We start from the raw sequence: 19,908 nt of genomic DNA, 5'->3' as shown, positions 1-19,908 counted from the left end.
CTTGGAGAGAGCATGGAAGCTCCACACCTCTTCTCACTTACCTTGACCTGTGCATCTCTTCCATCTGCCTGTTTTTTTGTTTGTTTGTCTGGGTTTTTTTGCGATACGCGGGCCTCTCACTGTTTGTGGCCTCTCCCGTTGTGGAGCACAGGCTCCAGACGCGCAGGCTCAGCGGCCATGGCTCACGGGGCCAGCCACTCCGTGGCATGTGGGATCTTCCCGGACCGGGGCACGAACCCGTGTCCCCTGCATCAGCAGGCGGACTCTCAACCACTGCGCCACCAGGGAAGCCCCATCTGGCTGCTTTGAGTTATATCCTTTTATGAAAAACTGGTGATCTAGTAAGTAAAATGTTTCCCTGAGTTCTGTGAGCTGCTCTAGCAAATTAATGGAACCCAAGGAGGGGGTTGTTGGGACCTCTAGTCTATTGTTGGTTGCTCAGAAGCACAAGTGACAAGCTGGGCTTGTGATTGGCATCTGAAGTGGGAGGCGCGGTCTTTTAGGGCTGTGTCTTTAACTTGTGTGATCTAACACTTTCTCTAGGTAGATCGTGTCAGAATTGAGTTACTCGCTTGGTGGTGTGGGGAAAAAACACACCCATCAGAATTGGACCTACACATTGGTTTCCTAGCAGTTGAACCCAGGGACTTCCCTGATGGTCCAGTGGTTAGGACTCCACACTTCCACTGCAGGGGGCCCAGGTTCGATCCCTAGTGGGAGAACTAAGATCCCACACGTCGAGGGGTGCAGCCAAAAAAAAAAAGGTGAACCTAGTAGGGTGGGGACTGTGAAATTTATCTCTGTGCCCATCTCTCCTACAGGAACTGAGCAGGCAGGCCTACTATAATGCCACCACCCCTGCCCCATTCACCACACTTCACCCCTCTTTCTCTCCACTCGAACGCCTCAGGGACCACACTTCAGTAGTTTCTGTCAGTTTTATTAAACTCCAAAAAGTCTCTCTAATGGATATTCCATTTCTCTAACAACCCCCCTGGTGGCTGGGGCCTTGGGTCTCCTCAACTGCCTCCACCAGGCCCCAGGAACCAGGATTTCAGGCCTCTAGACCCACTGCCTCCTCTTCAGTGACCTGACTTTGACGTCCAGATGAAGTCGGGGCACACATTTGGGTTCAGCGGGGAGTGGACAGGCGCCGACATTCATTCATCCGGTAGGCACACATGTAGAAAATTCCTGCGCGAGAAGAGATCCCAGTTGACCCCGCCCAGCCCCCCATCAGCCCTCCCAGCCCCTGCTCCCAGCCCAACACACAGACACAGCATCCCCTTTCTCCCTGGTGTCCACAGGGCTTGGAGTCTGCCTTCTGGTTCAGTGCCGGGGGCGCCTGTGTGAGATCCCCCACCCCATCATCTCACCCGGACACTGGCCTTTCCACCCCCAAACCCAGTACCTGCAAAGAAGGTCATGAGCAGGGCTACCCAGCCCAGGATGTAGGACCAGGAAAAGCGCCAATCCCCGAAGCGGCGACCGAGGAAGCTGACGGTGACTCCAGTGTAAATGGCCAAGGCCAGCAGGAAGAAAAATGCTGGAGAGAGAGGTCGGGGGTGGGGGGTGGGGTGGGAATGGGGATGGAGGCGGGTTTGGAGATGGGGGGGGAATTAATAAATTGAGAAGGGGGTATGGGTGCAGGTAGGGATAGGGTGAGGATGGGGGTTGAGTTGAAAGTGGGAGTAAAAATGAATGAGGGGTAGGGTTAGGGTGGGAATGGTGTGGGGTCGTGGTGTGTCATAAAGAATCTGACTGGTCTTTGTCTCTGGTTCCTGGGAGGGAAACTCTAAATCCTTGGAATTTTCTGAGTACTAGGAGTGTCTTTGTTGTTCTTGGATCACACCTGAGTTTATGTTGATGATCAGAGATGACTCAGGGATAGGAGCCGGTCAGCAGAAAGACCAGCCGTGGGAATAGAGGGTTGGGGCTTTGAGCCCCAGTCCAACCTCTGGGGAGGAAAGGGGAGCTGGAGATAGAGTTCAATCACATGGCCAGTGATTCATGCCCTTGTAATGAAACTCCAGTAGAAATGCTGGATGCTGGCGGTCACTGGAGCTCCCCGTTTGGTGAATGCATGGATGTGCTGACGAGCCCTAATTCTGCAGGGAGAGTGCATGGAAACTCCATGTTCAGGACCCCTCTCCGGCTTCACGCTAGGCACCTCTTTAGTTGGCTGGTCTTGAGTTGTACTCTTTATAATAAAACTGTTAAGTATTATGCTTTCCTGAGTTCTGTGAGTTATTCTAGCACGTTTCTGAACCTGAGCAGGTCCTGGGAACCCCTGAATCTGTAGCCGATTGGTCAAAAGTACAGGTGAGCTGGGGACCCCAACTGCAGCTGAAGTGGGGGCAGTCCGGTTGGGAACCGTGCCTTTAAACCTGTGGGGTTTGCTGCCAACTCCGGTGGTTATGCCAGAATTGAATGGCAGTACACAGAGCTGGCGTCAGAACTGACTGGCATTAGAAATAGTCCTGAAGTTGTCGTCGAAGGTGGAGGGGGGATTTGGGTGCGGGTGGAGTGGAGTGAGGAACAGTGGGGAATGGAAGTGGTTTTGAGGGTAGAGCTGGAGAGGGAGCTGGGAGGGGGCAGGTGTAGGGGGTGATTCACTCACTGGAGGCGAAAAACACGATGCCCGCAGAGAAGGGCCGGGAGAAGCGGGTGAAAGTGGGCTGCTGAGCGAACGCCACGATGCCCAGGATGATGCCAGAGGTGGCGCACAGGGAGGACAGGATCATGAAGGCCCGGGTGGCATTCCAGTATGCTGTGGGAGCACCCCACAGTCACTCCTGTGCCTTCCTTGCCCTCAGTGGTGAAGACTGCTACCTCTGAGGGCAGGAATGCCTCACCCCTCTCTGTATTCCTGACCTAGCTCCTCCTTCACCTCTCTGAAAAGCCCTTCCTCTTCACCTGGCAGACTCCTATTCATCCTCCAAAGCTCGGCTCCCAGATCCCCTCCTCTGGGAAGCATCCCTTCACCCCTCAGGCACCATCCTCACTCCCTGCTCTGGGTTGAGACTCTCTTTGCCTGTTTCCCTCTCCAGCCTGATTGCTCCCTGAGGACAGGGACCTGACTCTACACCACAGACACCAGCAGAGGTTTGATTTGCACGTGGGCCTGGAGAAATGCTTGTTCAATGAATGAATGCCAATTTCCCATATCCTCCTGCTACTCACTCTCTATCCTCTCTCCCATGCTCCCTTTCCCTTCCTTCATACCACTTACCCATATTTAGAAATGTCCCATTAATTTATTTCTAACTTGTTTATGATGTCCATCTCTCTCCACTGAGTTCTCAGCTCTGCGAGGGCAAGGGCCTGGCTTTCTCACTCACTGCTGTATCCCCAGCACCTAGTGCCTGGCCCGTAATAGGTGTTCAAGAAACATGTCGAATGAATGGAAATGCCCTGGGAGCACTCATCATGATCTCATCTTCCATTTGGCAACTCTCAAGTACGTGCCAGGCTCTCTTCCCATGTGTGATCCTATTTCTTCTTTCCAAGAGCCCTATGCTCTAAGTAATATTTTCATGACCATTTTTCAAGTGAAGGAACGGAGGCTCAGAGACGTGAAGTGATTTGCTCAAGGTCCCATAATTAGCAGAGGGACTGGAGTTGAAAGCCAAGCTCCACGTCCTCCGTCTTAACTGCTTTGTTATTCTGTCTCTCGGAGAACCCATGACAATTATCACCCGGGGCAGAACTGGGATCCTGCCACTGAAAAAGCCTTAGATCTTTGCAAAATGCAGTCTTTTGTCTTGTGAAAGTCTAGGGGAGAACAATTCCTGGATACTTCTCCACGGATGTTGTTATGGGCTGCTGGGTTGCGTTGTGTCTCCCCTTTCAAGTTCATATGTTCAAGTTCTAACTGCTCCCCCCTCCCGCCACTGCCTCGGAATATGACCTTATTTGGAAATAGGGTCTTTGCAGATGTAAGTAGTTAAGATGAGGTCATACCAGAGTAGGGTGGATTTTTAATCCAATATGATTGGTATCCTCATAAAATGGGGACATTTGGAGACAGGCACAGGCAGGCACACACCCAGGGGAGCATCAGGCAAAAATGAAGGCAGAGATGGGCTGGTGCATTTACAAGCCGAGGAAAACCAAAGATTGCCGGGCAGCCACCAGAAGCTAAGAGACAGGCAGGGAACAGATTCTTCCTCACAGCCCTCAGAAGGAACCAACCTTGCAGAGACCTCGATTTTGGACTTCTAGCCTCCAGATCTGTGAGGCAATAGATTTCTGTTAAGCCACCCAGTTTGTGGTACTTTGTTACGGCAGCCTTAGAAAAGGAATACACGTGCCTCTGGGTATTTAAAAGTCTGGAGGACTTATGGGGGATGTTATAGCCTATTTCTTTCCCATGGTTGGGCTAATGCAGGGGTGGAAAACACAAATGCCTCTGAGGCTTGGCAGCAGCTGTGAATAAAGGCAGGAGACAGCAGGCTGCATGGGGAACATGTATGTACCAGCTATCAGTTATCGGCTTCATCTTTAGAGAAAACCCTCCCTATTCAAATCACAGTGTGGTTTCTGTCTCCTGAGGGGACCCTGACTGGTGTGCCCCATTTGAAGGGGGCATTTGCTTCTCATAACCAGCTGACCATGGGCCTGGAAAAGACAGGCAAAGCTGGATTATTCAAGAAGAGCTGCAAGTCCAGATTTTAATGTAAAAATCTCCAGATTTTTAAAATACTGGTAATGACTTTGGAAACTTAAAAAATGCTATGCATACGCGTCCTGGGTTGGGTTTGGCCTCTGGGAAGCAAACCCAGGACTCCTGCTCTAATTTTGGTGATCGGATTACGTCAGCTAGACAATGGATGAACAAATTAAACCTGCTGTTTGGACAAATACCCAAGAATCAATCGGGGTGGGGTATGTCCCTGAGGCTCTCAGTCTTGTGGTCATGAAGATATCAAATGAAGTTGAAGACCTCCATCCAGCCTCCCTCTCTCCCATCCCCAGCAGAGGGAACTCAGAGTGTCTGCTGATGTTCCCAGTCTGAAGCAGGAGGAATGGTAGAAGTGTGACCAAAGAGACAGCCAGAAATGAAAAGGATGCACGAAGTCAGCCAGATGGGGCTCTGAGACTGGTAGCCCAGGGCAAACCTTCCCACCTCTCCCTGCCTCAGTTTATCCCTCCAGCAAATGGGCAAGTTTGATGAGATGGGGTAGGTGAAATCTGCCACAAGCCTGTCATATCACAGGGCTCAGTGAGGGTTGGCTCCTCTTCCCAACCCCCTCCCCAGAAGAATTGACTTTTTGAGGTCAAGTATCATGTCTTAATTCATAGACACAACGGAACAGCCCCCTTAGCGTTGTTGGGACACCGAAGGGAGTTAATCCAGGCAAAGCGCTTAGAATAGCATGTGGGACACAGTAACAATACATGCCAGTTATTGTTATTATTAATTACTACACTATTATTGGATACAGATAATATAGAACATGTGATATACTATGTATTGTTAATATATTATATACTTATATATTGTATATTGTATAATATATATTATGTAATATACTATACGACTCTATGCACCTCTCTTTCCATATATATGCACGTATATACATTTGACCCTTGAACAGCACAGGTTTGAACTGTGCAGGTCCACTTACATGAGAATTTTTTTCAATAAATACGTATAGTACTACACTACCCGCGGTTGGTTTAATCCCCAGATGCAGAAGCACCGATACGGAACCGCGGATACGGAGGGCCGACTACATGACTGGAGCTTTGGTATCCAGAGGCTTTGGTATCCACGGCGGGTCCTGGAACCAATTCTCTGTGTTTACTGAGGGACTGAGGGAAGACTGTACATATATACAAATATATATGTATATGGAAAGAGGCACATAGAGGTACATAGTATATTATAATAATATGTATTATATAATATAGATTGCAGGAATCCTATACTGTAAGTACTATTTTTATCTCCATTTTTACAATATATAATGTAATATATACACGTATATATCTACATATACATACAAACACATATATACACATACACATACGTGTTACATGGCTTGCCTCACAGCAAGTATTAAAAAGTATCTCATCCAGTATTAGCAAACTTAGGGTCCGTATTGCTTCTGTATCCTCCTGGTACCTAATATAGTTCTTGACACCTAGTAGATATTTAGAAAATGCTCTTCTGATAACCCCAGCCCCAACTGCTATACCTGACCTCTATTTCATGCCAGGAAATGTCACCTCTCTACTTAACCTCTAATTCGGTACCTCCTGTAATTGTACTAGAAAAAAATGCTGAAATCCCAGTTCTGCCCCTTCCACGCTGAACGACCTTGGGCTGGACGCTTTCCCTCCCCGAGCCACAAGGTTCTCCATCTGCAAAACAGGTGGCCTTTCCACTGTAAGGTTCTGCGCTGCGTGAGGCTCTGACCCCAGGCACAACCCAGACCCTGCCCCGGAGCCTCACCGATGCTCTCCGTCTGCAGGTAGCACTTGCTGCCCAGGCAGTATCGCCACAGGCCCTGGTGGGCGAAGGCCCCCGACAGCCGGTACTGCATCCAGTGGTCTGTCGCCGTGGCCACCACCAGGAGGATGGTCCCCACCCAGGCGCAGAAGAGGCCACCACCCATGAAGCTGTACATGGTGATCTGTGGGTAAAAGGAGAGATGGGGTCGGGAGCTGGATTCCCATGTCCTGGGGGAGAAGGGACCGGGGGTCTAGATTCCTAGTCTGAGGGACAAGAAGCTGGGGCCCTAGACTTCCAGATCCTAGGTGAGGAGGGAGCTGGGGGGCTGGGACATTAGGTCCCAATGAGAGGAAGGAACTGGGCACCTGGATCCCTGGGTCTGGGGGGCAGAGGGAGCTCGGGATCTGGACTCCTGAGTCTGGGGGAGGAGAGGCTGAGAACCTAGACCCTTGGGTCCTGGGGGGAGAAAGGGGCTGGGGGCCTAGACTTCCAGGTCCTAAGCGAGGAAGGGGCTGGCCACTGGGACACCAAGCCTTTGGGGGATGGAAGGGGCCGGGGTCCTGGACTCCCAGGTTCGAGGTGAGGAGGGGGCTAGGGCTAGGACCCCACCAAGTCCCTGCGAGAGAAAGGAGGCCTTGGCCGCCTAGATTTAGGGGGAGGAGGGGCCCATGGCTCCCACACCTGGTCCCTACCTGAGGGGCAGAGCCTGCCCTGAACCCTCCGTCTGCCTCGGACCCTCTGTGCAGACTGAGCCCAGTCAGGTCGCTGGCCTCTCTGCTCCCAGGGTCTCCCAAATCCCTTAAGCCTCCCCATACAATGGCCCCACGGCCCAGCAGCTTCCAGCAGGCAGAAGTGCAGTGGTGGCAGACGCCCCAGATGGAATTCGCTGAAGCAGGAATCCAGGCCCTCCCTCCCCACAGCCCCTGGTCCCACCCGCCTCTCTCTGTGACCCTCCCAGCCACCCTAGCACCCTTTCGCAGGCCTCGTTCCACGGCACCCTCGGGGTTAGCCCAAGCTGCGTAAGCACACACAGACACAAGACATAGGGACACTCAGCCATTTATTGTTCAACCCGGCCGGCCCCGCTCCCCCAAAGGCAGGAAATGGGGTGGGGCTGCAAGTATCTGGATATGTTGGGCCAACGGGGTTCTTTGCGGGTGGGGTCACAGGGCATGTCACGTTTGGGGCTGGGACAGGAAGGAGGGTGAGGGCGAGGCAGGACTGGCTGGGGTTGAAGACAGGGCTGGAGTGCAGAAGAAATCAAGGATGAGGATCGGTTGGCCTTCAGGTGGATGGGAATGAGGATGGGTCAGGGCGGAGATGGAGAACGGAATGGGGGTGAACGGCTGCGGGATGCGGGATTCAGTGTGGCCGTGGGATGGGGCTGGCAAAGGCAGGTGGGAATGGCTTTGGGGTTAGGAATGGGCCTGGGCATGGCTGGAGGAGCCCTGGGCATTGAGGTGAGTGTTGTCGCTGTAGTTGGGAACAGTGCAAGAGATGGGAAGAGGCTTGGGTTTGGGCATGAGGTTCAGGGTTGTTTCCCTGGCTTGGGATCCTATGTCAGGTCTGGGTTTCACCAGGTGACTCGCAGGACCCCCTCCTGAGGCTGTGGTTTGAGAGGAAGAGGGATGGGAGCAGGATGTTTCTTGGGTATCTCCGACAGGGCTGAGGTCACCCTGGGCTCCAGGAACACCCTCCTGGTGACCCTCAAGGGCCCCCTCCGGAGTCCAGGGTGCAGGGTCCTCAGGGTCCTAGTACTCGGCCTCCCAGTCATCAGCAGGCGTTGGCTCCAGAGGCGGCTCCGGACCCTGGGCGTCCTTCTTCCCATCCTGGGCAGGTGGTGTTGGTGACGGCAGCGTCATCGGCGAGGTCCTGGGGCCAGCCCCAGGGTTCCCCACCCAGCCACTCTCTGCCTGCTCAGCCCTCCCAAGTCCCCACTGCCGCTGGCCCTGACCCCGGCCTGGCCTGCATCGGGCGTCCCTGCCCCCTCGTCCCCTGGGCGGCCTCTTGGCGGTGCCCGGCTGGGTGCAGCACGCCTGTGCGGCGCAGGGGCAGGAGGGCAAGGACTGCTGAAGCGTGTAGGCTCCCATCAGGGCGCTGTGCAGGAGGTAGGAGAGAGTATCCAGACGGATGGGGACAGTGACAGCGGCCAGGCTCTCAGGGAGCCCCAGGTGGGCTGGATCTGGGGTGCCCAGGAGAGAAGGGAACAGGGCTGGGAAAGGTGCAGGCGGCCACGCCTCAGTCCCTGGGGAAGGCAGGTTGTTCCTAGAATAACAAAAGGACAGGTCAGTGGGTCTCACCATCTGCATACGCCTTCCCTACTGCAGCCTTTCTGCTTCCTGGCTTCTCCCAGGAGTCCATTTCTCCCCATCCTCAGGACTGAGCTCGCCTCTGACTTCCAGGCCCCTTTCTCTCTCTGTTTCTTCCCGTTTTCTTTACAGACAGACAGACAGCTCTGCGAGAGCTTCAGCATCCCACAGAACGCGGTTCCCATTCCAGGCTGCCTCCCTCGCGTTGTGTTTGGGCATTTTCCCATTCCGAACCTTACGTTTTCATACCAAGAGATAGCTTCTGGTGGTATCAAAGGTGCTTGTTAAAGGGTTGGGTCTGGGAAGTGTTCGATAAATGTGGACAATTATTATTTCTCCAGCCCTACGGCTGTGTCTGGCATCTTCAATTCTGGTTCCTTCTCGAAATTTCTCTGTTCCACAAATATATTTCTAGCTCTCTCCCTATTTCTAAGCATCTCGCTCAACTCTCTCTGTCACCAAGATTGTCGAAGATTCTGTTTCTGTGTGATGATACCCAAGACTTTTTTTTTTTTTTTCCTGATACTCTCTGGGTCTGTTCAACTCTCTGATTTTCTCTATCCTCCCTCTTTCTGGGTGTCTGTGCTCCCCGCGGGAAGTCTTGCGTCTCTCACCCCTCCGGCCCAGTCCCTTCCTTCTGCCGTTCCATCTTCACCGCGGTCTTTCAAGTCTTTTCTAGGACCCTCGCCACGACTTCTCCACGGCCCAGTGAGGGGGGAAGCGTCTGGAAGAAGATGGGTGGGACTTTGTCAGAAAGGGGGCGTGGTTTGCGGGGCGTGCAGGGCTGAGTTCGCGGGGTTCCAGTGCGTCAACTCCACGTATCTCAGGTCGCAGACCACGCCTTCCGGAGACCCAGGAGCCGGGCGCTCGAGTACCCCCAGCCCCTCCCCCCTCAGACCCAGGAGTCCAGGCCCCCGGCCCCTCCCCCCTCAGACCCAGGAGTCCCTACCCCCCTCCTCTCTCCACCTGTATTCCTGGGCCGTGTCCTCAGGGGACCCGATGGTGTTCTTTAGGACTAAAGGGACGTTTAGAGAAATCTGGACATTGGGTACTCCCGGGGGCAGAGGGGTTAGCAGATGGACTGGCAACCTTAGAGGCTGGATTTCACTCTAAGCTCTGTCTCTGGCTTAACTTTGTGAGCTTAAGCCCTTCTAGTCTCTGTGCTTTTGAGAAACGGGGCTAATATTACCTTCTAGGATCTCGTGAGGTTTAAAGGATGTATCACGTGTGTAAAGTAGTCAACACATGATCTGGACTACAATAAGTCTCAACCAGTGAGAGTTTCTTATTGTTATTGCTGGTGGTCGTGGTGGTATTTTATTGAGAAGCAATAGTCATTCTCATATCTATTTATTTAATATTATTCAGTGCCTGCTTATATGCTACGCCCTAGGTTGGGGGCCGGGGATTTAGCCCGGGACAGAATACATGCACGCTAATGAACCTTTACATGTTGGGAGAGAAACACACAAGACACGGTACAGTTCCTATATGCAGGGCTGTGAAGGTGTAAAGACAGGACAAGTGATATAGAGGCACAGGGGGCAGAGGGTTATTTTATTTTTTATTTTTTGGCCACGCCACCGGGCATGTGGGATCGTAGTTCCCCGACCAGGGATGGAACCTGCGTTCCCCTGCAGTGGAAGCTCAGAGTCTTAACCACTGGACTTCCAGGGAAGTCCCCCATGGGCTTATTTTAGATAAGATGGTTAGAGATGGATACTGTGGGATGGAGCCAGCTGACCTGGGAGTTGATTATTCCCGGCGGAGGGACAAGCAGGTGCAAAGGTCCCTCAGGGTGAAACAAACATAGTGTTTGAGGGACTGGGAAGCAATAAGCTGGGAGGAGAGGGACAGGTCTTTTTTTAAAAAAAAAAAATATATATATATTTAAAATTTTGGAATACCTTCATATTTACAGAAAAGTTACGAAGATAACTTTGTAACTCACCCCGATTCCCCTCTTGCTATCTTCTTACATTATCGTGGAACATTTGTCACAACTAAGAAACCAACATGACTCTTAAGACTCTTCACTAAACTCCAAACTTGATTTGGATTTTGCCAGTTTTTACCCGAATGTCCTCTTTTTTCTGTTCCAGAATCCAAGGCAGGATCCCACTGAGTCATCACATCCCCTCAGTCGCCTCTGTTCTGTAGCAGTCTCTCAGTCTTTCCTTGTTTTTCACAACTTTGACAGCTTTGAGGACTACTGGTCAGTTTCTTCTTTTTAACAAACTAGAGGTCTATTTTAATGAATAATTCCAATTTATTTATTCTTCATTTCACAGAGGTTCAAACTGTGCCTGAGAGAGGCTACGTAAGTTACTCAAGGTCACGGAGCTTGTCAGTAGCACAACTGGGATTTGAACCCTGACTTCAGAGTCTATGCTTAATGGAGACACAAGTAGGAGCCAGACTGTATAGTACCTTCTAGGCTGACTTTGGAATTTTTTTTTTTTTTAATTCTGGAACACTGAGATGACTTTGAACATTTGTAAGCAGAAGTGTGACATAATTTATGTTTTAAGAAGAGCGCTGTGCCTGCAGTTTGGAGAGTGGATTGTGGTGGAACGCAAGAGTGGAAGCAGGAAGCCTAGGGAGAATGCTGCCATCCTCCAGGCATGGGTGGTGACGGCTCCAAGGAGGTTGGGGATAGTGGGGATGGGAAGATGTGAATAGATTTAAGATGTGTTTTGGAGGGAGAGCCATCGGGATTTGCTGCAGGGCTGCTGGACACGAGTAATGGGGAATCAAGGATGATGCAAAGTTCTCAACCTGAGCGGCGCCTTTGAATATGAATTTTTTTACAAGAAGTTCACAACATCCCACTTTAAGGATGAGAAATCCGAGACTAGCTTTCGAGTTCTGTGCTGGATGATACTGGTGACGCCGAGATGACGCAGAACCGGTACCTGCTCTCGAAGGGCTCAGTCTCGAGAGGTGGGGGACAGACACAGAGATGGACAATAACACTCTGGGGTGATGGGAGCCGGGACACAGGGAGGAACAGGACAGTGAGAGCCGGAAGCGGATTAAACGTTGCCTGGAGGCAAGGGGGAGGGGGAGGTCGGGGTCCAAGAAAACGTTGTTGCTCGCTTGCAAGGCGTGGGGGAGAAGGTCGGAGAGGTTTTGGGGTTTTTTGGTGTTTGGTTTTGTTTTGTTTTAGAGGAGGTGGCCTTTGGGCTAGGTCTAGGGTGAATGGATATTTGATGTAGAAGAAACGGCGCGAGCAAAGGCTAGGTGGTTGGAATCTAAAGATTTTTACCAAGAAGGCTGGTTTTCCTTTCCTGGCGACTATGATTAGCATGCAGGTCTCATCCATCCGGTTAGGAAGCTTATGTCAAACAGGGCTCCGAAATAAGGGTTCGAATCCTCGTTCCGCTTCTTACTAGCTCTTGACCTCAAGTAAGCTAAGTCTCTGGGTTTTTGCGACATAAAACTCAATTCCAGCGTAACGGCACTGCTTCGTGTTTTGTTCCGTTACTGTTCCTCCGGTTTCTGCCGTCAGGGTCCGACCTCGCCACTTACCATGTACCTGGCCCTTTAAGGCCCTCCTCCCGGACCTGGGAGAGCGGAGGCGTGTTCTTGAGCCTCTAAGAAAAATGCCCTTTACCCAGCTTTCAAAATTGACAGGCAAGTTCTGAAAAGTGACCAATCAATTCCTGAGTCGGGAGGGAACGAAGGTTCCGATTTGTTGGGGAACGCCTGCAGCAATAGGTTTGAGCTCCTCCCACTCCTTGTTACGTGAAACAGCGCGAGACGTAATCCTCAGCTCTGATTGGCGGGTATGATCACGTTGCTTCCGCGTCTCCTCTGTCCGTCAAATCCGGGGGAGGCGGGGCTAGCACCCTCGCGTTTTGATTGGCTACGTTTCTGAGCGCGTCTGAGCGTTTGAGCGTGAGAAGCCCGTGCACCGCAAAGAAGAGCAGCCTCCGCTCGCCGCAACTAGAGAAAGCCCACGCACGGCAAAGAAGACCCAATGCAGCCAAAAATAAATAAATTTTTAAAAAGTTACTGACCCCTGGTCAAACCTGTTGTCTTAGCAACATAATCTCGCAATTTCCCAGGTCAAACAAATTTTGAAGGGTCGTTTGGCAGGATTTGGGGGCAGAGAGAGGGAAACGGAGGCCCCTCCAGCATTCTGCCCCCTCTAAGTTTATTAAAACGAATTCAGGACCTGCAGTGGTCATCCCTTTTAGGGCCTGTCTGAGCTTGAATGTCACTTCTGCTATTTTGTTGTGTGAACCTGTCCCTCTTGAAGCCCCTATAAAATGAGGCAGTTGTACAAACTACCATGTATAAAATAAATAAGCTATAAGGATATGTTTTACAACACAGGGAATAAAGCCAATATTTTATAATAACTGTAAACGGAGTATAACCTTTAAAATCTGCGAATCACTATGTTTACACCTGAAACAATATTGTACATCAACTACGCCTCAATTTTTAAAAAAAAAAGTTTAAAAAAATGGGGCAGTTGCATTGGTTGATCCTACTCCATGGGTAATTCAATTACTCTGGGTATACTGGCTTCTGGTGGCCAACTTCAGTGCTTGCAGCTAGTTCGGTTTTTTATTTTATTCAGTACACAGAGGCACTGGCACAGTTAGGAGGCAAAAGATGTCAGCGTGGGCCTCCTTACCATATCATCATATGCAGTAACTACCAAATCCGGGCTCCGGGGGTGACTATGGAGGAAAAACAGAGAGCACTTAGGACACAGTGAGCACAGCGCTCTTTTTTGCTACCTTCTTCTCCAAAGCTATTTGCATCCCGCCTGCAGACTGGAGCTCCATGGCTCAGCCAACTGGGCTAGTCAGTTGATACCTTACACAAGCCGAGAAAATTTAAAACACTATAGTTGCCATTAAACAAATGTAAGGTGATAACTTTCTCTATTCTTCCGAATCAAAGAAGGGCACCCACCATACATAACTCATCGTACTTGATACTCAGATCATCGTACTTAAAGTCTGGGTAACAGTTTACAGTTTATAAAGTGCCTTCATCTGTGTTCTTTTTCTTAAAAAACATGTTTTTATTGAAGTATAGTTGATGTACAATATTACATAAATTACAGGTGTACAATAGAGTGATACACAATTAAAAAGTTTTTAAGGTTATGTTCCACTTATAGTTATTGTAAAATGTTGGCTATATTCCCTGTGTTGTACAATATGTACTTGTAGCTTATTTTATACCTAAGAGTTTGTACCTCTTCATCCCCTACCCCTATACTGCCCCACCCCCCTCATCTGTACTCTCTTATTCAATCATTATAACAAACCTTCCAAGTAAGGGCGTTACCTTCATTTTAATACATGGGGAAATCGAGGCTCAGAGAGAGAAAGTCACTTGCCTACACTTATTCTGATTAGTAAGTAGTAGAATCTGGACACAAGTGCAAGTCGTTTGTCCTTTCCATATACTGCACCTGCCACCCCTCCTTATCAGGTCCCCTCTGCTCAACAAGCCACCAAGAGGGCAATATAAGGTCATGACCAAGAGCCTGGGCTCTGGAATCAAATCTTACTCATCCTGTGGCTTTGGATGTGTCTGTAACCTTTTCGTGACTCAGTTTGCCCAACTGTATAATAGAGATAATATCTGTATAAAGGAACCCTTGGAAAATTCCAACTCAAAATCTTTTTCTTTCTTTTCGTTCCCTCTTTATCTAATTGCATTTATCCTTCTAAGGAGTAAAGACATCCCCTCCACCCCCACCCCCCCCACCATGGTCTTAGAAAGGAAAAGAAAGATCAACAGAGGCCAGCTTCATGGACACAGCCTGACCACTACTTCCTGCTGAGATGAGGTGACCAGCAAGCCTCTCTTTATATCTGAGATGATTGACCATCCTCACATTCTGCCCTGAGTTTTGAGTCCTTTTCACTCAAGAGCGCCACTTCAGGAGGGGTTATGAAAAAGCGGGGAGAGCAGCGGTTTTGGAGTCAGCCATGGGTGGGACCCCTGATACTGCCGATTTCTCCTGTGTGTCTTTCGATAAGTTAATTCACCTCTCTGAGTCTCAGATATCTTCCCAATGGAGATACTCTTAAATCTTACACCACAGTTGGCTCACAATGTGATACATAGCAGGTATTCAAAAATATTCATTTCCTCCCTCTTACTATTAAACTGCCACTCAAGTCTCCTCGCCCTGCAAGTCCTCACCCTAGAAACCTTCCATCTAGTCACAGAGCTAGTCAGTGTCACCTTGGCTACTCTTGAACTCTCTCTGGACCTCCGCTTCTGTTAGCTCTTCTGTACAAATAAGCGGGTGAGTTTACATCACATGAAAATTCCACAAACTTTTCCTAAGCCGAAGGCTAGCTATCTTAGGCTTAGCAGGGCAACGGCTCCACTCTGCCTGGAATCAGCTATAGGCGACACAGAACAAAATGGGCATGGCTGCATTCCAATAAAGTTTTATTCGTGGACACTGAAATTTGAATCTCAAGTCATTTCCATGCATCATAAAGCATCCTTCTTTTGATTTTCCCCTTAACCATTTAAAATGTAAAACACACTCTCGGCTCACAGGCAGCAGCAAACTAGGCAGCCGCCCAGACTTGACCTGTGAGGTTAGCAAAGATGAGCGCTTGATCACCTTTAAAGGTCCTCCCACCGCTGAGAAACAGACTGTGAGTATTCAGCCAGGGTGGTGCCTAGGTGTGTCAGAGGAAAAGCTTTACCTTGCTTAGAATAGTGTATTTGGAGAAGGCCGCTCTAGAGACATTCGTCAGGCTGTTCCAAAATGCTAGGATCTGGGATGGGATCATCCCATCCTTGGACGATGAAATGAGAGAGAGAGGGAGACAGAAAGACAGACAGACTATACACTCTGTTCTCCTCTTCCCAATTGTTCTGCCTTTCTCCCCGGCCTGGATCCAAGTCCTCCAACCCAGCAGACAGACGCTCAGTGGAACTGGATTTCAGCATACTCTGGGTGAGTATCCTTGGGCCTCTGGGTGTTCCACGGTCTGAGGCCTGGGAAGTTGAGGACAGCATAATGGGTCTCCTCCTGGTTGTTCTCCGATTCTGGGGCTTGAGTGGATGATTTGGGTCCTGGACAATTGTGGGAAACAAGATAGAGCTCCTTCTGGTTCTTTCTGGGTTCCGGGGGGTGAGCATCTGGATCAGTGGCCCAGGAAGGACTGCTTGGTTTGGTTTTCTGTTTCTGAGCCTAAGGGAAAAATGACCATCCTTCATTCATTCATTCAACAAATACTCGAGCCCCTACCACGTGCTAGGCACCGATTGAGGAACTGGGGTTACATCAGGCAGTAGAGCAAAGACCCTGCCTTCGCTGAGCTCGCCTTCCATCTCGTGACAGGAACAAACAATAAAGACAAGTCTGTGGTTAAGCCTCCCAGCCTGTGGTTCTCTGCTGTGGCCGCCCTAGCAAACTAATGCAGATACATTGGTGTAACCATCACCACAAGACACCGAACTGCTCCATCATCACAAACATCTCCCTCCTGCTGTCCTTCTCATCATCCTCCCATCCCGAACCCCTCGCAACTACTAACCTGTCCTCTATCTCTACAATCTTATCATTTGAGAGTGTTACATACACGGAATCCTGTGTATGTGACCATCTGAAATCGGCATTTTTCACTTTTTTTTTCCTTCGTCCCTAAGCTCTATCCAACCGAGGGGGGAGAAGTGGTTTGGATGGATTTGGGAGGAGATTTGCAGATGGGTGGATTGTGGGGGCGATAAAAAAGAGAGGAGTAAGAAATGGCTTAAAGTCTTTAGGCTTGAGCAGCTGGGCAAATGTGGTGCTATTTGCTGAGATGCAGAGGATGGAGGAGAAGGGTTTTAAGTGGTGTTTAGTCATGAGTTTGGTTTTGGACAGGCTAAGTTTGAGAGGCCTATTAGACATCCACGTGGAGATGCTGCCTAGATAGTTGGCTATGAGTCTAGAGTTCAGGGATGAGTCTGGGAGATGTAAATTCTGGAATCATCCGCATACAGATGTTCTCTCCTGAAAAGATCCGGCATTTACCCAACACTTACTAGGTGCCTGGTACCGTTCTAAATGCTTTACAAGTAGAAAATGAGCATATTGAATACCCAGAGTGAGCCTACGTGGTCGGCACTACTATTATCCCCATTTTACAGTTAAAGAAATCGAGGCACAGAAAAGTTAAGTGACTCATCCCAGAACACACAGTGAAGAAAGCGGACAGGAACCCAAGCAGGCTGGCTTCAGAGCCCTACCCTTAATCATCACTAGGACATACCGTCTCTCAGTGATATTAATCATTGGTGACATCATTAATTTTACTTAGTAATGTTCTTGGTAGTAGTAATAATGGAATAGCTGCTACCTATTAGGCAATAACATGTGTTGTAATCCTCAAACCGACTCTCAAGGAGGAAGCAATAGAGGCTCAGTGGAGGGAGGGATTTGGTCAAGGTCTCATAGAGGTTAAGTGCCAGAATCAGGACTTGAATCCAGCACCCGGGCCTTTTCCACTGCGATGTCTCTCGGGCAAAGGGTGAGGGCGGGGCTGGGGAGGAGGGTATACAGGAGTCAGAGGAGGGGAAGAAGAGACAGCTGGTTGGGACCACTCACCAGGGGGCCAGTTTTAGGGACCACGTTGATGTAATCCAGGAGCGTGCTCCTCCGTGAGACCCTGGACCTCGGAGTCTCTCCCGGGGCCGGGGCCGGGGCCGGGGCCGGAACCTCTGCTTGGGTCCACTTCTTCCTCAGAGCCCTCACGCTGCGGGAACACCCCGCCTTGGTGTGCGCCCTGGCCCCGCCCCCCTCTCCACGGGCCCCAGATCCCACGCTCCCTCCATCGCTGGTCCTGCTAACTCACACGATCAGGATGAAGCAGAGGAAAAAGAGGGTCATGAGGCCAATTCCTAGAAATATTCCGCCGGAGAACGCTTTGGAGGCGAATCCCTTCTCATCTGCACGAGGAAACGGTCAGCCATCTCTGAGCCCTTCCCATCCCCGTGGGTCCTCACGTCCACCCGCCACTAGGCGCTCAGGCTTCCGGAGCCTAGTGGTTTTTCCAGAGGTTTTTACCTAGAGCCCCTTCCCATCGACTTCTTGGAAACCGCTACACCCCAGGCCCAAGCGTCAGGCTCTCCGATTTAATTTCCCCCTCCGCATCCCCAGCCACAGGCGCCCCCGTGTCCCCGCTCCCCAGCTCCTGACCCACCCACAGGACCCTGTCGCTGTCGCTCTCAGCCCCCGCCTCCAGGGGGCGTCCAGTTGGCCCCTGACCTGGCAGCAGCAGGACAGTGGCGCTCTGGGCCCCGTGGACGTTCAGGGCCTCGCAGCCGAGTCTGAGGCCAGAGCTGAGCCCCTCGCGGAGGCTCAGGGAGCTGTTGACCCAGGGCCCAGCCGAGCTGGAGGTGACCTTGAAGGAGGCGTTGCTGAAATTCCCCTCCAGCAGCCCCTCCCCCAGCCGCCAGCGCAGGGAGGGGGCCGGCTGGGCTCGGGAGGAACAGTCGCAGTGCTGACCCTCATCCTCCTGGGAGCAGGAGGGTCCCAGCAGCTGCGGGGCGTCTGTACAGAGGGAGGAGAGTCAGCGGTGCCTCTCCCCTCACGTGGGCCCAGGTGTCCTGCCCCCAGGGGTCCCCGCACTCACAGACCACCGAGAGGCTCAGAGACGTGATCTGGGAGCCCAGAGGGTTCTGAGCTCGGCAGGTGAATTCTCCTTCATGCTCTGTTTGTATCTGAGGCAGATCCAGGACCCCAGGATCTGAGGGCTGGGAGGGGCTCAGAGTCTGTCCCCCTCGGGCCCAGCTCAGCCTGGCTGGGGGGTTGCTGTGAGCGACACAGAGCAGACGCAGGCTTTGGCCTTCCAGGACCGGAAGAGATGTGCCATTTCTGAAGTTTTCCAGGACTAGAGAGGGAACAGTCAGGATGGATGAACAGCTGAGGGCACAGGGACCCTCTTCCTGCTGACATTCCAGACGTCTGGGACGCTCCCAGTTTGGTTCCTCTGATCCCCTTTCCTACCTGTCCTATTTCCTTGGGAGACCATCACTTTCACGTTCTCTGGGGCATCTGAAACAGAGACAGGGTACTTGACTCTAAACAAGCCAGGGGTTTCCTTCTGGGCAAAGTGAACGTCCCTAGGGGTGAAGGGCTGGGAGGCGGAGGGAGGTTGAATCACCCACTGAGTGTCAGATGAATGACCCAAGGGAATAGACTGGTAAGAAGGGCAGGTCCCTAAGATATTGTGATTTATAACAGAAATAGGTATTTGATCTTTGTTCCCATTCCGGGCACAGAGCTTCTGAAACTCTTGGATTTCCTGAATGCTAGGTAAGCGTGATAAATGTGCCTCGTTATTTATAACAAACCCCTTTCCACCACTCCTGAGTTTATGTTAATGAAGTCACTTTTAGAAGCGCCCGAGAATGAGGGCTTGTTGCCAGGGGAACCAACCACGGATTAGAGGGTTAGAACTTTCAGTCCCACCCCCCCGACCTCTGAGGAAGGGAAAGGGGACTGGAGATTGCGTTCAATCGCCAATGGCCAATGATTTAATCAATCGTGCCTATGTAATGAGGACTCCATAACACGCGCCCCCCCTCAAATGGGGCTGGGAGAGCTTCCAGGTTGGAGAACACTTGGAGATTTGGGGAGTGTTGTACCCAGGAAGAGGGCATGGAAGTTAGATGCTCCTTCCCCATACCTTGCCCTATGCATCGCTTCCATCTGGCTGTTCCTGAGTTATATTCTTTTATAATAAACCGGTCATCTAGTGAGTAAAATATTTCTCTGAGCAGCTCTAGCAAATTAATTGAACCCAAGGAGGAGGTCATGGGAACCTCCAATCTATCGCCGGTCAGAAGCACAGGTGACAACCTGGACTTGTGATTGGTGGCCGAAGCGGGGGCGGGGCCACTTTCCAGAAATTGATCCCTTAACCTGTGGGATCTGACGCTGTCTCCGGGTAGATAGCGTCAGAATTGAGTTGAATTGTAGCACATATCACTGATGCTGGAGAATTGCTCGGTGGCGTGGGGAAATCCCCCGCCCCCGCGCCCACCGCAGTCGGAGCTGGAAGCAGAATCCCTAGCCCCATAGGCCTGGGGTTCCGGGTCACCTTAGAGCTCTGGGACCCTGCCCTCAGCCCCCTCCCTCCTCCCCGTCCCACC

At 51.1% G+C, this 19,908-nt stretch overlaps 3 protein-coding genes across 4 annotated transcripts in view; all 3 read right to left on the bottom strand.

Annotated features, from left to right (window-relative positions):
• Window positions 1-1,075: 1,075 nt before the first annotated feature.
• LIM2 (lens intrinsic membrane protein 2) lies at window positions 1,076-6,635 on the bottom strand. Of its 2 annotated transcripts, none has more exons than XM_024768538.1 (4): window positions 6,326-6,635; window positions 2,621-2,770; window positions 1,412-1,546; window positions 1,076-1,194 (listed from the first exon to the last, which is right to left on the bottom strand). In XM_024768538.1, the coding sequence occupies exons 1-4, from the start codon at window positions 6,633-6,635 to the stop codon at window positions 1,133-1,135; spliced, it is 657 nt and encodes a 218-aa protein (XP_024624306.1). In that variant the 3' UTR covers window positions 1,076-1,132. The 2 variants fall into 2 exon arrangements, with proteins under 2 accessions (XP_024624306.1, XP_024624307.1); XM_024768539.1 differs by having other exon boundaries at window positions 6,461-6,635.
• A 904-nt stretch (window positions 6,636-7,539) lies between these two features.
• On the bottom strand, window positions 7,540-9,486 carry CUNH19orf84 (chromosome unknown C19orf84 homolog). Its single transcript, XM_024768545.1, has 2 exons — window positions 9,384-9,486; window positions 7,540-8,725 (listed from the first exon to the last, which is right to left on the bottom strand). Exons 1-2 carry the CDS (start codon window positions 9,416-9,418, stop codon window positions 8,212-8,214), a joined length of 549 nt encoding a protein of 182 aa, XP_024624313.1. The 5' UTR covers window positions 9,419-9,486; the 3' UTR covers window positions 7,540-8,211.
• A 5,701-nt stretch (window positions 9,487-15,187) lies between these two features.
• SIGLEC10 (sialic acid binding Ig like lectin 10) overlaps window positions 15,188-19,908 on the bottom strand; it is a 6,617-nt gene continuing 1,896 nt past the window's right edge. The window contains exons 7-12 of the mRNA XM_024768499.1: window positions 18,761-18,808; window positions 18,387-18,644; window positions 18,020-18,304; window positions 17,607-17,700; window positions 17,360-17,507; window positions 15,188-15,961 (exon numbers count right to left, since the gene is read on the bottom strand). Of these exons, the coding sequence (XP_024624267.1) occupies window positions 15,695-15,961; window positions 17,360-17,507; window positions 17,607-17,700; window positions 18,020-18,304; window positions 18,387-18,644; window positions 18,761-18,808 (1,100 nt within the window). The 3' untranslated portion in view covers window positions 15,188-15,694. The remainder of the gene's footprint in view (window positions 15,962-17,359; window positions 17,508-17,606; window positions 17,701-18,019; window positions 18,305-18,386; window positions 18,645-18,760; window positions 18,809-19,908) is intronic.

Source organism: Neophocaena asiaeorientalis, unplaced genomic scaffold, assembly GCF_003031525.2.
Source record: "Neophocaena asiaeorientalis asiaeorientalis breed wild unplaced genomic scaffold, Neophocaena_asiaeorientalis_V1.1 scaffold629, whole genome shotgun sequence".
In the NCBI taxonomy this organism is placed as follows: Eukaryota; Metazoa; Chordata; class Mammalia; order Artiodactyla; family Phocoenidae; genus Neophocaena; species Neophocaena asiaeorientalis.
The sequence above is the reverse complement of the archived record's forward strand: the minus strand, read 5'-3'. Positions and strand labels throughout refer to the sequence as shown.

What these genes read in the sequence shown, in the direction of transcription:
- LIM2 (XM_024768538.1), bottom strand. Translation starts at nt 6,635, where the DNA reads ATGTACAGCTTCATGGGTGGTGGCCTCTTCTGCGCCTGGGTGGGGACC. An exon ending in GGGAAAGCGTCCAGCCCAAG is followed by an intron (nt 2,771 to 6,325) that starts GTCGTTCAGCGT and finishes GTGCTCCCACAG; the next exon opens with CATACTGGAATGCCACCCGG. An exon ending in GCTCATGACCTTCTTTGCAG is followed by an intron (nt 1,195 to 1,411) that starts GTACTGGGTTTG and finishes CTTCTCGCGCAG; the next exon opens with GAATTTTCTACATGTGTGCC.
- CUNH19orf84 (XM_024768545.1), bottom strand. Translation starts at nt 9,418, where the DNA reads ATGGAACGGCAGAAGGAAGGGACTGGGCCGGAGGG. An exon ending in GAAGGGACTGGGCCGGAGGG is followed by an intron (nt 8,726 to 9,383) that starts GTGAGAGACGCA and finishes TTGTTATTCTAG; the next exon opens with GAACAACCTGCCTTCCCCAG.